This window comes from Anser cygnoides, chromosome 3 (genome assembly GCF_040182565.1).
Source record: "Anser cygnoides isolate HZ-2024a breed goose chromosome 3, Taihu_goose_T2T_genome, whole genome shotgun sequence".
NCBI lineage: Eukaryota > Metazoa > Chordata > Aves > Anseriformes > Anatidae > Anser > Anser cygnoides.
This window is the reverse complement of record NC_089875.1, coordinates 34,941,327-34,957,850: the sequence shown is the minus strand read 5'-3', so window position 1 is coordinate 34,957,850 and position 16,524 is coordinate 34,941,327. Positions and strand designations below refer to the sequence as shown.

Genomic DNA, 16,524 nt, shown 5'->3' with positions numbered 1-16,524 from the left:
AGCCCGTGCCCTCCCTTCACTTCCCAAAGCAAAAGCTAAGCAGAAGCAGTGCAGCGAGGTCTGAGAGGGCGAAACATGCCTTTGTCCACTCCCTTATTATCCTGAACAGCTGGGTTGGAGCCACACAAACCCCATGGCCACGAACAGCAATATTAACTTTAAAAAGAAAATCCTATTTTTGAGTGGCCGTGCCAGCTGTTCAACAAGCCCAGTTTCCAGCAACTCAGAATTTCTTTGTAAATAGGGAATCGTAACAAAATAGGGAACAAGAATATTATCGGAAGACTGAGATTTAAACTGGGGGAGGCCAAAATTACCTTCTCAGTTGTACCTAAATTAATAATCTAATTTTGAAAAGAAATTAGAACCTAAGCAGCTGCTGGTGGCTTTCTTGAAGCCGTTTTAGAAATAGTCAGATTATGGTTTTCTGAGTATTTGGATGCAGATGCTATAAAAGAAAAAGAATAGCCTGTTCTTAGGATATACTTTTGTTCATTGTTGATTCTTTGACCTAGCAATCCAACTAGTAAGTATACAAATACTTTAAAACTTAAACCACATAAGAAGTATATTGTACTCAACAGAGGGGGACCGATTGTATATTTCTTGTTCAGCACAAGCCATGAAAAGATTAGTTGCTGAGTAACTTCCCAATATTTCATGTTCTTTTAAGCTGATAAGCTTCATTGTCAAACTAAACTCTTTTAATATTTGATGTCTTCTCAAAAGTGATTTTGTGTGATTTCTCTGAAGTAATAGGTTATTTAGGCCTTAATTCCATGTTATTTAAATGTTTTGTTAAGGCTAAAGCTTGGTTATTTAACTGATAAATCTGTTAGTCTGCTTAAAATAATACTTAAACCTTAAAACTTTGTTAGTAGCTTAATTCAAGAGCATTGTCTACATCTCTGTAAAGGAAATGAATACATTTTTAGCTACAGTTGCAAGGTGTTAGGAATTATGGTGGATGTATAGTCTCTATAACATCCAGAACTGGGTTTTTCAAATATAAAGTCCTGTATCAGCATAGCAGTTATTAATCCATGGGTGATGTGCCAGGAGACTTGCCGTTAAATTGATATAGCTGTTACCCAGCTGGGAAAAGCCCTGAACTTTGCTAAGATGGACAGAAAATTCTCACACCGAAAGCAGGGAGCAGATACAAACTGCCCATGGATAAATAGAGGCTGGAAATTAGAAGTGCGTGTCTAAGCATCGGAAATTCAATGGCAGCCTTACAAAGAAGTGATGGGGCAAAAACTCTCCATTCTGTGAAGATGTGACGTTTGCTGTCAATGCGATGATGGGGTTGCTCGTAAGAGTGGACTACCGAGCCATCTAACCCTGGGATCTGTCTTTGTGGTCTGTTCTCATGCAGTGGCAGGAGCTTGGCCTCCTGTTCTGTTAAGCTTTCACTTACTCAAGCACAATAATCAGGAGAACTGCGCTATAAATCTGACTGTTTCCAGTACAGGGCAGGAAGGTGGACAGATGTTGAAAAATGTTAAGATTGCAGAACTCAGGCACACAAAATTCAGGCCCTTAAATGAGGGAATTCCAAGTTGAAATCTGCCTGCACACCTTTAATTGACATTTTGCCTGGTGCAGGTGCACAGTGCACCTCATTTACATTCCAGCTCCGCAGATTCATAGGACGTTTAAGCAATGCCTAAGTTTTTTTGCTGGACCAAAATGAGGTGGAGAGTTTCCCCCCTCTACTTTTTCCCTGAATGCCTTTTCGCTCACCATCCTGCACGTTTCAGCAGCTCATACCCTGCTGCTTATACAGCCTCCCTCTCCTCTCCACCTTTCCCCAGACACAGCACGCAGACCGTTCCAAGGCTGCCTGTCTCCCTCCTTTTTTATTTCTGCTTATCTTTGTAACGTGCAGCAGGTGTGCTGTGCCCCAGGACCCAGTGGGGCTGTGGCAGGAGGGTGCAGCCCGGCACTTGCTGAGTTCCATGCGCAAAGCACGAGCGGCTGCGCCTGCGGGATGTGTGGGAACCCTGCAGCCCTACAAGTGGCTGCACGCTTGAAGTCCACTGTGGCTAATTAAGCCCTTTTCCAGCACACCAGAGGAGAAAAACAAGTAATATCCGTCAGCCACTTGCCACCCAAACTGCAGCACGCGTTAGAAAGTCCAGCGTCGGCTTCATTTTCCTTGGCTTTTCCCCTGTGTGAAACGGGTGCAGCTGGGTCAGTATGTTGTAGTCTATAAAGGAAAAGCGTTGCATAGGTGTGAGTATTATTAGCTGCTTAATAGAACTAGACAGCATTAAAAACAAACTCGAGGCAGACAGTGTGCCATAGCAGTGTCAGTTTAAACTCAGCTGTATTTATTGCTGAGAACTACTAAAGTGCATGGAACAAATAATTGCTGTGGCGTTCCTGTAACTCTGTCAGTGCTTTCTCACTAGCAGAGTCAAACAACAGAGACCACGGAGCTCCTCTGTGGCTACAAAGATTGATTTTTGGGCTCACATTTTTCATTGTCTTTTGCCAAAAAAAAAATAATAAAAACAATGGGAACAGCTGAGTTGCCTTCTCTTCTTATAATCCAGCAGAGAAATTTCCTGACAGACTGCTATGTCCTCTCATGCTGTGGGAGCTTTGTAGTCAGTGCAATTGAGCTCCACACAGGAGCTTTCCCTCAGTCTAGATGACAAGGTCAGTTTTGGTCACCAGGAAAGCAGAGGATGATTTCCTATCTATAGATGAGCTTAGAATAAATGCATCACCAAACCCATTCTGCCTTTATCAGCTCATGGAAGAGTGGCCATTTGCAGAGGTGGCCGAACTATGGTCCCTGCAGTGATACGGGGCGTTGCGAGGTGATGTGAAAACCTGCAGGACTAAGCTGGGAAAAACTTTGATGTTTTCTGAGTGAAGTTCTGTGGGCTGAGGGAGCAAACAGCAGAGTGTGCAGAGTTATACAGCCATCCACGGCGAAGCTACATCCAGTTCAGGGAACCGTCTTTTAACAGGGAACATTTCTCCCCACCGCTTCTACCTTCCACCATTACCTTTTGATACAGTCCCCCAACTCATTTTCCTGTGATTGTGTAACATCTCATAAAAGAAAGCGCTTGGTTGACTTGGTGGTTCATAACAATGAAACTGGTATATGCAACTTTTATTTTCTAGATATTTTTCCTAGAGAGCCTTTTTTTGTTTGTGTTTTAGTGTTCCACCTGCAGCTTCTGCATCCAGGGGCTACAGCTGCGTTCCCACTGAATTTCAGAGTTTCAGTCCCAAGTGCCATTGGGTAGGTTTTGCCTAAGCTTTAATTTGAAGGTTTTTGTTGTTATTATTTTTTAATACAGTATTATAGGTAATCGCTATATTCAGAAATGATACGCTGAATGCTTTTCTACACTACCTAGAGAGGTAATGTTGTACCAAAAAAGCTGTACTGATTTTTCCTAAAGGAACTTGGAAACAAAACAGTATGGCCATTGTATTTCAAACATTAGAGCAATTGTTTAGTACATGTGGTGCAACCCTAAATTTCTATGTCAGAACATGGTGCCAACTTTGAGTCTCCGTGAATTATGGTACTGTAGGCATGCACATGTTTAAACAAGTGCTTTCCTATCTTCAGGTTATATAGTCATATTTATGTATATGGTTTGGAAAAGCCAGACAATGCTCTAACGCGATAAAAGGGAACCTAAAACATATGCTCAATTTTCACACCATTGTACTTTTAAAACAAAGCAAAACCTATTGTGGAGCTTGGGTTTTTCTCTAAGTACATTGGCATTTGTTATGTATAAATACTAATAATGTTTGTTCTTGTATATCATAAAAACCTTGAAGTAGAAAAAAGGGACCTAGTAAAACAAATACAGATAAACAAAGAATAATTCATTGCTTGGAGTTGAAAGTATTTTGTGTCATAGCTTGTGTTACTACAGTATACTCATAAACCTGTGACTCTAAACATCTTTAAATTACAGGTTTAGGCAGCCAAAATATTAGTGTAACTGGTTTTGGATTCAATAGGCTACCTAGTGGCTTAACCTACTATTGAAGGTCAGGAGAATATAACTCATCCTCCACAATAGCTAGACATCACCAGCTATGCTTCTGGAGGTGTCCTGGAAAATGAAACTGTGAAAACATTCCAAGAGCTTCGGTGGGATTATTGTGTATGACAAGATCCTCTTCGACAATAGACAGACCTTGGTGCTTGTAATACCTGATAAAAATCCAAGCTCCCCCTCGGGACCACTCTGCTTGTTGTGCACAGTGTTTCAAATGGGTTTATAATATGCGGAATCAGCACCATCAGTGACTAAAACTAGCTCACAGCTTCTCACCCACGTTCTCAGTTTAAGCATTCATTGTTCTTTTAAACGTCTTATTTTCTTACTTTAAAAAAAAGTTTTCCCATGTGGCATAATACCTAGCCCTGGAAGATGCTAATCATTGTGCTGTATTTCCCTTTATGGACAAAATAGGTTATCCTCTGAGATGCTATTTCTGATTTTTTTAAGTCAGGAAAGTAGAAATATATTTTCCTATAATATTTGTTGGTCTTATTGGAATTAATGTATGGAAACAATGGCTGTATAGAATACTTACGACACTGTGCAAGATTAATTGATTGCAGAATCAGCGGTATGCTCAAAGAGCATTAGCTTTTCTCAAGATAAGAATATCATCACAAATTAGAAGAGGACTGTAACAGGCAGTGCTGGCCCTTGAAACCAAGCCCCACGTCCACCCCCACACCACTGCTGATTTCAGTCTAAGCCTTATGTGCTAGAGAGCTGCAGAGGATGATCACAAGTGAACAACATAATTCCCTAATGCATGTGTGATCAGATAGTATAAGCAAAGAGCATCTCCCTGACTGGAAAACATTTGGACTGGTGGCTGCTTTAGAAATAATCTATACGAGAAACCTAAAAGGTAAGCATGTTGTTTTGATTAGAGAGCCAGACCTAGGAAAACAGCAAGAGGAAAGCTAAGGCTTCATGGGAAAGTGAAGAAAGAAAACTGCAGAAGGAAAGAAGGCGAAAAGTTTGGTTTGTAACTGAAGAGGGCTTTTGTTCTTGTTAGTATTAGAGGTTAGTATTCTTTTCAGCTATAAAGAATAATTTGGGTTATGCTGATCTTACATCGCTGAGACAGGGAGCTGGACAGATTCTGGAGAAGAGAAGTGTGTGACTCATGGAAAGAGTAACTTGTGAAGAACTTGCTCGACTTGAACTCTTGCTTATAGGGATTTTATTTACCCCTGGGGAAGGGTGAAATTTTCCAGTTTGGCATAGAGCTAAACTACTTTACCAGTGAGAGAGAACTCAAAAGCCTCCTTTGCTGAGGAGATAAGCTTTCATGTTACAGGATAAAGGCTAACATGTAATGAAGATTATTGTACAGCAAGAGAGGGAAAAGATCCCTTAAATCATGTTTCTTTTAACTGTCAAAACTAGCTAATGGAGTATTCAACATAAATATTTTATTTAAAGACAAACCATTACGCATTTATTTACAGCAGCAGACACTCTTACCAAACAATTAAGAAAAATGCTCCCTGCTTTGAGAAACTGAGAATCTCTAATAGCTCTTTCAAGAATATGATGCCTGTATTCTTTTCCACAAAAAACTTGGGGAATTCAGTTGAAACTCTTTTTTATTTTTATTCCTAATGTTACCAGACAGGTGGACTATTATTCACAACGCTTAAGGGCACTTTTTCCACTTTTACTGTGGAAACATTTGGAAAGAGCTAAATTCCAGAAAATTACTTACTAAAGAGGTTTAGTTTATATGCAAATTCAACCTCAGCTAATCTGTACAAACATGTTTTAATAGAAAGGAAAAAAAAACACATTTCCCAAAGGTGCTGATCAGAACTCTTTAAAGCAGTCTAAAACATGCATAAATTAAGTAAAACTCCCCAGTTTCTCCAGGACAGGGCAGAACTTAAGCCTCAGGCACTGCCTGCTTTGGGGATCACAGAGAGAGAGAGAGAGAGAGAGAGAGAGAGATGACATGAGATTTGGATGCGGATTTGAAACAAACACTTTGAAGAAATGAGTTATGGATATGGAGCTGAATTTTTTTTTTTATAAACCCTACCTCAAAATACGAGGAAATACTTAAACTGCTGTTGTGAATCTTTTGTTTGTAGTAACTAACTATTTGTATAGCTTTGTAATAAGACTTTGTTCAATCTAATTGTCTTGTAAAATCACCTAGATCCTCTCTGCAATATAAACAGATCTTGAGTTCTGTCAGAAGAAAAAACAACAGTACTCAATTTAAAAAATAATATAACAGGTCACTGGAATTCAGTTTGTCAGCCCTATCTTTGAGCAGAGCTAAATTATTTAGTTGAACTCTAGCTTTTGAAAGATATGTGATAACAAAGATGATGAGTAGACTGAAGAACACCTGTATGATTATGGCTTGCAAAAGCAACCTTAAATAATGAAACACTGAAAATGTCAGTATTTGATGAACTGAACCGTAAAGAATCACAAGAGATTCTTGCAGACCTTGAGAACGCTATGTAGCATAACAAGCAAAACTGGCAAACGCTCAGAAAAACCCACCAGTGTTATTGCCAGTTGATGCTAAGGATTTACGTGTGGTCTTTGTTCAGGTTCTCTCAACTGGAGAGGATTTCTCTCAGTTTAAATAGTTAGCAATGATAATTTCTAATTTTGATAATTGTAGTTGCCTTTAAATCAACTCTGTTTGAAAAAAATCCTTCAAGGTACCTTGCTGGGAATTATCAAATTTGTCATCCTGAAGAGGAATCCTGATCCTTGTCAGTCATGGGTACAGCCTTACAGAAAATGAGAGACAACACAGGTGAACTCAGCTTAGGAGTATGGGATTGCTTGATCTCAGGTCAGAGATAGCCATCGATGTGCTTTGAATAGGAATAGAGAAGAGGCATTTGTACAGAGGTAGATCTTTTCCTTTTTTCTTCCAATTACATCTTTTCAGTTCAAGACTACATAATCTGATAGGTAAAAACTGTGGTCCTTGAAAATCCTTGACTAAAATTCAACATGAGTAAAATGAGAAAAGGGGGCTATATGATCCGATACCACTTGCTACAAATGCCTGCTTTCCTGGATGACCCTATGCTGAAGAGGGAGTAGCTCTGCTCTTTACAGTCCAAGTACATCTGATTCAAACACGAAACTAACTCACAGCCAGACCTTGTAGCACTGAGGCACGTAATCAAGTTATTTCCAGATAGGAATACAGATGTGTGTAGTGAAGAGACTGTGCAGGCTGTTCCTAACTGCTGCCTGTGATGTTAGATTGTCTGCATATTCCAGTGAATCAGCCCGCAGACGTGTAACAGGAGTGCCTGCTTTTGCGTGCAAAAGGCTTCTAAAGAGATCTTCAGCACGCCTCCGTGGAGACACTGCCTATGCAGGAGAGAGGACCCCCCCGGGAGAAGTGAGTGAGGGCATGAATGAGGGAAAGAGCGAACGGCTGCCCCTCAGGTGGGCTCCCTTTGCTGGCGATGAGGAGCTGCGGTTGCGTGACTCACTGGCTGGCTGTCACGGGAATGTCTGAGAGCAGGACAATGTCGCGGGCACGCTGCGGGTGGACCACAAGCCGAGCACTGTTCAGATTCATCTGCTAGTGCTTTAGGGAATCATGGTAAAATACGATGGCAAGCTTAAAACAACTTGGCAATTATAGGGGCTTATTCTACACAGCTGTTAAGGGAGGATACAAATCTATCATTTTCATAAGCATCCTTTGTTTCGGCTCCGTGTCCTCAGCCCAACAGACTCACAAATCTGCCTCTAACCTGAGGAATGGAAAAAGGATCTCGTGACGTGACAGACTCTGAGGCAGGGTAAAGCCGTTGCATTAAGCACTCTGTACTCCACGTGCAGGTTTCAATCCAAAGACGAGCAAAATCAGTAGGAAGTCTTTCCATTGATTGCAACTCACTGAGATTGAAGTCTTTGGAGAAAAATGGTGTATTTACATGCTTATGTAGCTACTCCAACCATTTGTGGGGCTGTGCACATGATCATAAGATCTTAGCCCTCCTTGTTGAGAACCGCTAGGCAGGTCCTTCACCCATTCTCTTCCTGGTGTCCCAGGAAGACCACTCGGGACCAGGGCTTCTTTCTACTGTTCCTGTGCAAAGGGACCACAGCATCATCTGAGCTATTGCTGGGTGTGCTTAGCCTCCTCAGAGAGAAAAGCCCTTACTTAGGAATGTGGCATGAGGTACAATAAGGACAACTCAAGTCACTGGCTTCCTCTCACCTCTCCATGCCTCTGTTTTGCTCAGGATCCTGCAGGCTGTCTGGCTTTCTATTTAAACCAACTGCAAGCTAATTGACAAACATCTTGTACTTGCATATTCCTCTGGACAGCCTGCTCACACCTGTTCTAGGACAAACATGTCTGTAGTAACCAAACCGAGTTATACCAATCAATTAATCTGAGTTTAAGAACCTGTGTTTAAACAAACCATTAACACTGGCCTCAGTTCATTCCTCAGTACAGAGGTGAAGGTTTCCCAAACATGACTCAGACTCTTAAGGACATGAAGATCTTTTGCAGCACCCAACAACTGCAGAGGTGCAGTGCTGTTAGCCATATAGCTAACCCTATAGCTTCACCCTGCCAATACTCTGTCACACTTTTACCTTTCCATGAATTAATTTGTGTACAGGTACAGTCCAGCGGCTCCAAAGGAGCTTGAAGTAGTCATTCACATCACCTTGATTTGCCTTGTCGCAAACCATGTTTTAATTATCTGGTGTGGTCAGCCCTTGTCAGGCCCCTTTTTGGCTATGCCCCTTTGTAACAAGGCCAGAATCTTCTCTAAACACAGCTGAGGCTTTGTGCCAGTCTGGCTTGCCTCTCTACGCTACTTCTATGTTAAAACCAGCCTAGTGGCAAGAGCAGCTCTGGCTGTGCCTGGCATTTGTGTTTGAGCCCAGGTGTTTAGCCTCTTTTTGGGGTCTGCTTCATCCCTTCTGGCATGTCGTAGCTCTCCTGGTTGCTTCTGGTCCTTAAGCTCCCTGCAGCCTGCACCAAGAAGCCTTTCCTACTGTTACCCTGCAGGTCTACTTTCCTGAAACAGGTTTCCATCCCACTCAAAATGGGCACGAGCCTTGCCTGTTTCCACCTGAGGCTGTTGTTAAGCACGATGACACAGCTCAGCATGGACTCACAGGGTAAGTGAGGGTGGAGGGGACCCTCGGAGGTCCTCTGCTCCAACCTCCTGCTGAGAGCAGGGTCAGCGTCCAAGCATCCTGATGCAAAACTCAGACAGACACACTGCAGACTGACATTAAACACCTCTGCAGACACCTTATGTTACTGGAGAAAAAGTGATGGAAATGAAAGCCCAGCATTTTTCTCCCTAGCTACATAAAAATAAAAAAAAAATAAAAAAAAAGCTTGTAATTTTCATTTCACCACCTTCCACCACAAACCTTGAAAGAGCAGCAGACAGAGGACCTATACACATACTCCCAACCTCTAACATTGGTGTGGCTGGGAGCTGTTCCAAATGCATCATTAAAAGTAGTATTCTGGCTTTTTTTTTTTTTTTTTTTTAATCCAAAGAGAATCTGCTGCTCTATGTGCCCAGCTGGTCTTTGGACAACTGTTTACCCTGACAGCCAAGCTCAGATACTACTTGCTAGCACAGCAGTCTGAGCAGGACTGGCATCTTTCTCTGTGGAGAGCAAGGCAGCAGTAGACAGTCGAGGCCCCAGGCTGCTGGGAGGAATGAAACCGGGGGAAACCAAGCACAGGCAAGGGGGTAAAATGTTACCTCTGGGGTTATTAAGTGGCTGCTGTGTGCTGTGCCCATTAGCCATGGCTCCCCTTTCCATAGTCTCACATCGCTTTTTTGTACTTTTCTTCCACTTACACCAATGGGCTTGTCTGCCTGGATTACAAATAATTATGAAATCTTTAAGATGTTCTTTGAAGTTAATTCAAGTCAGGAAGGATTTTATTTTGCACAGATACTTTTTCCTTCAGCTTTCCTACATCTGAGCAGCGCACAGTGCAACAGTGAAAAGTCAGGATCCTCTGCTGAAGTTTATTTTTGTAGAGGTTAGTATTCTTGGCATATGACATAGCCATGCTGCGAGAGTTTTCAAATATTACTTGTAATATTTACTTTGCTTTTGTGAAGAATGTGTTAGTTTAAACATGTCTTCTCCTAAGGTAAAGTGAAATAATTAAATATACTTTTTCATTTCTGTGCTCCTTTCCACCTAATTTCCTCTGTAGTTTATTTATTTTCAGTGTACATGGGATCATACGAAGAAACAAACGATGGCAAAGGAATAGTATAATTAAAAGTTCAATAGATATTTGAATTGTTTTGTAGACAAGAGATATGTATTTCCTTGAGCAGGAGAATAACTGCAGCGGTGTATCATGGAGATTTTCATATCTTAAAAAACAATCTTGTATTTCTGAATCAGTTATTTTATGTATGTGAGGATAACTGTGAAACTGCCAGATATCCTAGTAGAGGTTTCTGCTGGTTCAGGAAAATGGAATTCAAGACAATGCAAGTCTACGCAACTACTTTTACTATGACAGTTATGTTAGCAACTTGAAAAGAAGACAAATTCTTCTTGCCTTTAGCATTTTGTATGGCAGGCATCAGTAGTAACAAACTGGCATTAGATATTTGCCAAAATGAATCTAGCTTTCATTGTGATTTAATGAAAAAAAATCAAAAAATCTCTTGTGGCAATCTCTCTTGGTAGTTCAAAGTAGTTCACTGGGGAAAGATAATCACTACCTTGACCGTCATTAGTCTGTCTCCTTTTCCCACCCAGACTTGTAGCTCTGGACTATGTGTGTGCTATTCTGACTGCTTCAGACACCCAATGCGACACAGAACCCATGTTGTTCCAAGATGTGAATTCAAATAGAGAGCAAGCTGTAAGTCTCCTCATAAAAGCTTGTTCATCCCTGAAAAGCTAGTCTGCTTCAGGAGCTTGTGATTCCAAATCAGGAAAGCCAGTATCATTTATCTGCTGGCATGTTTGTACAGCACCTAATGCTACAGAGCTGTGATTGCAGTGGCAGTAATGATTCACTGGGGGAGGAAGACTTCTTTCTGTGGAGGAGCTGGGGAAAGTGCTACAAAAATGCACTCATTGTAGCATGCTGAAGCAAGGGAGAAGTGTAAGGGAGTTTACCTTAGGTGATGTAGTGTGAGTTGCACTGAGACATGCAAGAGTCGATCATTACAGATTCTCAAGTCACAGAGGAGGGCCACCAGCAGCAATGGCTTCAGCAAAGCCAAGCCACTTTTTTCCAAGCCTCACACATTAGTCCAGACTGAGTTCCTTGGAAGTGAACGTAAGCACCTACATGAATAGAGCAAGCCAGACTTGTCTTTTTGTGCAACATGACTAATGATATTTATATGGTGGTAGCACTCAGGAACTGCGGAGGCCTCAGGATATTAGTTGCTAACTGTGGAGTAATTACAGTTTCTGCCTGAAGGAACAAGCAGCAGTCATGGTTGGAAGGTACAGTTCTGTACAAAATACACTATGAAGAAATTATATTAACGTTGGCATGGTCTTACTTTGCAAATCTACTTCATCTATGTATCTGGAGTCACATGTGCTTTACTTTAGTGACATAATAAAGGTCAATTACTTTTTTTTTCCCTACTCTGATGACAGTGAGACTAAGCTGTTCTCTTGTTCAAAAGAAATACCTCCTAAAGTCATGTATACCTGTACAAGGCAGTGGCTAAAGGAACATGTATTTTGTAGCCTACAAAATGCATTTTATTTTATTTTATATTTTATTTTATTTTATTTTATTTTATTTTATTTTATTTTATTTTATTTTATTTTATTTTTTGCAGATACTTGAAAACACCAGATAGAGGTATTCGGATCATTCTCATCTTACAAGAAATTATAGAGACTGCTTTTCCTCCTTTAGGTCAGGAGAAATTTGGAGTAATGCTGCTGACGCTAGTGGAGCTACACTACTGTAGAAGCACTCTTCGGTAGACATAACTGGGGTTGAACACAGAGTTCAAGTCAAACTGTCACATGTTAATTGTGAGCTCCCAAATCAGCTTTCCTTGCAGGCCAAGGGTTGCTGCCAGGTGGATCTAGAAGAGCACCTGGACATCTTGCTGGCCCTGTAGCCTGATACATGAGGCATTGCTGATGGTTCAGCTCGCTGCCTGGCCAACATTGGCACTGGGTCACAGGAAGACACTGTGGCACTGCTGCATACAGAAGGCTGGGTGATTGGCCAACCCAATGTGTTAATGCAGCCAAACCAGGCCCCTAACACCCACACCCTCCAGAGGTGTGTGGGTGAAATAAAGTTAAAAAAAAAAAAAGTGACCGAAACCAGACAAACAGAAAAGAAATGCATGGATTTCCTTGTTAGAGGAAAAAATAGAAAACAGAGTTAGATCTGCCACGTAAATTTCTGAGGAATGTTTGATCTTAACCAATTAATCTCAGCTAATACTTAACATTTTTTCAAGAATGTTTTTGAACCTAGATCATTTTGTGCAAGGCATCCACCTTTGTGGATATATTTCCCTTGAGGTCCCTTACCATTTGCTATACAGTAGCCAGTAATAAACCACACTTGTCCTCTGTTTGACGTGACTTAAAACCCACATTTCTTAAAAGCAACTGGCTCCTGCTGTGGAATGATGCAGTTTTTGCCCTCTGTACAACAAACCCAGCCACACAAGTAGTTGTGATCTCATTCCAGAAAACTTCTGAAGGACAGTGGCCTTGTGCAGAGCAACAATCCTGAGCACCACATCAGCTTCTTGCTGCTTACTCAGTTCTCACTCCACCTCTCGGGTTGCAAGGTATTTTTTATTTCCTAAACATTGTAAAAATATTTAGCATATTTAGGCTCGATAATAATTAGCCTTCAGAAGACTGCACAGTTCAGTTGCTGAGAACGTCTTCCAAGTGATTAATGATTCTCTGATTCTAAGTTTAAAAAAAAAAAAGCAGATGTATACATTTGCTAAGAGAAAAGGCAATGGTTTCAACAGCTGATTTCTTAGTTATTTTCAAGCTGGAGCTAATTTCAGGCTTTATCTCAGTTTTTCTTCTGAACCACTGAAGTTTTAGTTCTAGCGTAACCCGCTGCAGACGTACAAGCCCCCAGCACTGGTGCCATTTTACCACTGGGTTTCAGTTCAGAGCGCTGCAGGCACAGAGGCAGAAGCCTTTACTGTCAGTGTGGCTCCTTTACCCTGTGACTATAGAAAGCTCCAACTCATCTATTTAAAACACCTACTTATTTCTGAGCCGTTTTAAATAGATGCGAACTAAGGAGGAAGGGACTGCTGTGCTCCTAGGGCTGGCTCTTGCCTGGAATCCCGTCAATGTGGAAGCCTTCTGCTCCCCGTGCCGGTGGCGTGGCCCTGCCAGGAGCATTTAAGAGCGAAATCTCATCAGTTTGGGGCTAGGGTCAGCGTCCTCAGAGCTCTGGAAAGGAGCAGAGGAGGGCCTGGGTAGGAAGACCTGACTTCCACACCGCCGCGTTTGCGAGCTGATTCTCCACATTGCTTTTTGGAAAGAACCAGACACGCTAGCTCTTGAGTGTTTTAAAAGATGGAATCTTCAGGGTATTGTATGAACTTTTAATTTATACTGCTACAAGGTGACACCAGTTATGACACAGCGGAGACAAATGCAGGCTGCTGTGCTTATGCATCAACTCCAGGTTTTAGGGTTTGGGTTTGCGTTTTGTTCCTCAGGCACGCGTCCCGCTTTACAAACATAAAGACCCAAGCCAGCAGGCTCCCTCCTGCTGCTGCCGGGCTCTCTGCCGAGATCTCCCCTCGCAGGGGCTGCGGGACGCGCTCGCCTTTAACCCCTGTCAGCACTTTCACGCCTTCCCACCCGCGAAGCCGAGCGCCAAAACCCCAAAACGGGGGCTCAGGGCCTCGCCTCCACCTGCCGCCGGCGGCCATTGGGGGCCCCCCGCCGCTGGCGTAGCCCGGCCGCGGCGCCAACGCAACAGGTACGGCGGCCCCGCTACGCCGTCTGCGTAGCGCCCGCACGGGCGGCGCCCCCCGCCCCGTTACCTGGCGCCGGCCCCCGCCCTGACGTCACGGCGGCCCCGCATTGGCTGCGCGGGGCCGGGGCTGCGGCGCCCCGTCCCCTCCCGTCCCCTCCCTCCTCCCCCCCGGCAGCGCTCCCTCTCCCAGAAACTCTTAAAAAGCGTTTTTTCAGCCCGGGCCGGCTCCGAGAGCGCTCCTTGCTCGCTCTTACAGCCCCCTCCTGGCCCCACGGACATCTGCTCGCCACCGCGACCCCCCCCCTCCCTAGAAAACACCCCCTACCCTTCCCCTGCTCCTCCTCCTTCTCCTCCGCTCCCCCCGGCGATGCTGCGGTGCCCGGCGGGGCAGGCAGCGCGCTGAGCTCCGCCAGCGGCTCGGGGGGCGGGAGGGGGCAGCCCCGGCAGCGGGCTGGGGGCAGCGGCAGGAGGGCGGCTCTTTTTCCCCCCCCTCCTTCCCCTCCCCTCACCCCCTCGGGCTGCGGGGATCCGCGCAGCGGGGGGCTCGGAGCTCGCCGCCCGTGGAAAAAAAAAAGAAAAAATGGCTCGGCTCGGCTGGGGCTTCCTCCTGTGCGCCTGGGCGCTCTGCTCGCCGGCGCTCGGCGCTCCGGAGAAGGGCAGGCTGAGGAGGATCGCCTACGTGCTGCACCCCGGCCAGGGGGGCTCGTCGGGCAGCCGGCACCAGCGCCCGGCCCTGCTGGGGGGCCGGCAGCAGCAGCAGCAGCAGCAGCAGCGCACGTTTAACGTCCAGCTCAACGCCCGGTACAGCGGCGGCACCGGCAGCCTGGAGCGCAGCCGGCGGATGAGCAAGCCGCCCGTCCCGCTCCGCCTGAGCCCCGCCGGACCGCACGTCCCCCCCAACCCCGCCGCCTCCTTCGCCAAGCCGGCCCGCTTCGGCCCGCGGCCCAAAGCTCCGCCGAGCCCCCACGCTAACAGCAGCAGCAGTGCCGGCCTGCCGCTCCGCCAGAAGCACCAGCTGCCGGGGTAAGGCGCCCCCCGCCGCCGCCGCCCTGAGGGACGGGGCACGGCGGCGCTCCCCGTCGCCCTCAGCCCCGTTGAGCGACCCCCGTCCCTCAGGAGCTCGCCCCGGCGCTTTGAATCCTTCCCGCCCTCTCCCTCCCGGCCCAGCGCCCGCCCCGCCGCCCTCCTGGGGCTGCGGAGCGGGGCCGGGGCTGAGGGGGCCCCTGCGGACCCTCTCCCCGCTGTGCTCTCCCCGCAGGGTGAACGTGTGCGGGGGGCAGTGCTGCCACGGCTGGAGCAAGGCCACGGGCTCCCAGAGGTGCATCAAACGTGAGTAGCTTGCGATGCTCTTCCTCGGCGTCGCGCAGGGTGCTGGTCCTAAGTCCCCGCTGTCTGACCCTCTGCTGAGGATGGACAGCATCTCTCTTGGGTCTGTCCTCGGCACAAAAGGAGAAGGAGCTCGGCAGAAGGTAGTGTTTGGGGGGAGGGGGGGGTGAAGCCCCGAGGTGATGCTTTGGAAGGAATTTTTGTTGAGCAGGGGCGTAGTAGGGTAAGTAACCCGCTGGAGAAGCAAAGGTGGGGAGCGGGGAATTGCCATGTGCACGCGCTGTCCCGTTGCCAGCAGCGTCTGGTAATCCCGTGTCTAGGCTGTATGTAGTTTTTGAAGCGATGAACAAGGCAAAGGAGATGGGTTTGCTCCTGTATGGGATCGTGCTGTTACTGGGATGTCTAGAAATGCAACACGTGTCCATAAAATAGCCCTGTGTAGCTAGTGCTGTCGTAACCAGGTTGTACTTTCTGATGCAAAACAGGAAGGATCTCCGCTAATTTGGGCAGGGTTCAGGGCTGACTGCAAATGGCTAAATGGTGTTATGTTGCCATGAGGTCAGGGAAGAGCTGGAGAAGGCAGGAATGGCATCCCTCTCCAGGAAGCCCCATTAGGTGTCAGCGAGATCCTGTGGGTCTTGGTACATTGCTGTAGTTCAGCAGGACAAACTTCTGTCCCTGAGAGAGCTCAGTGCTTTCAAGATGCAAACCGTGTTTGGGGGCTTTTACAGGGGTTTTTGTCTCTGTGTGGGATTTTTCACAATAGGGAGCAATCACATTTGTAATCCTCAGAAAGGTCAAGTACCTTTGACCTGCATGGAGCTGTTGCTGAGGGCTTTATTACAGTAGGCTGTTAAAGACAAAACTTCACAATTTCCATGACCAACCTAGATAAGTATTTAAGGTAGTCCTCAAAATTTACCTCTCTTTTTCTTTTGCTTAACACACCTGACAAGTGCTAGAATGATTTCCTTCAGCTTACATGGCTTGAGACATTACTTTGAGGCTAGTTGCAGAGCTTAATGAACACCTACGTTGGCTGAAAGACTAACAAAAGTGGGAGAAAACAATGTAACTTTGGGATATTAAAAGTCAAAAGCTATTTAAACTACAGTGTTGTTGTCAATCAATTTTATTTTTGCTATCTTGAGCAAAAAACAAATCTCCGTCTTTGGCTTTGAATCAATC

The 16,524-nt window shown here is 45.1% G+C and overlaps 1 protein-coding gene across 6 annotated transcripts in view; it reads left to right on the top strand.

Annotated features, from left to right (window-relative positions):
- Window positions 1-14,282: 14,282 nt before the first annotated feature.
- Window positions 14,283-16,524, top strand: part of LTBP1 (latent transforming growth factor beta binding protein 1) — a 201,735-nt gene continuing 199,493 nt past the window's right edge. For 2 of the 6 annotated variants that reach the window (XM_066993883.1, XM_066993884.1), the window contains exons 1-2: window positions 14,283-15,033; window positions 15,269-15,339. In XM_066993883.1, coding sequence (XP_066849984.1) covers window positions 14,591-15,033; window positions 15,269-15,339 — 514 coding nt within the window. In that variant the 5' untranslated portion in view covers window positions 14,283-14,590. The remainder of the gene's footprint in view (window positions 15,034-15,268; window positions 15,340-16,524) is intronic. The other 4 variants (XM_066993888.1, XM_066993882.1, XM_066993887.1 and 1 more) reach the window with 2 other exon arrangements.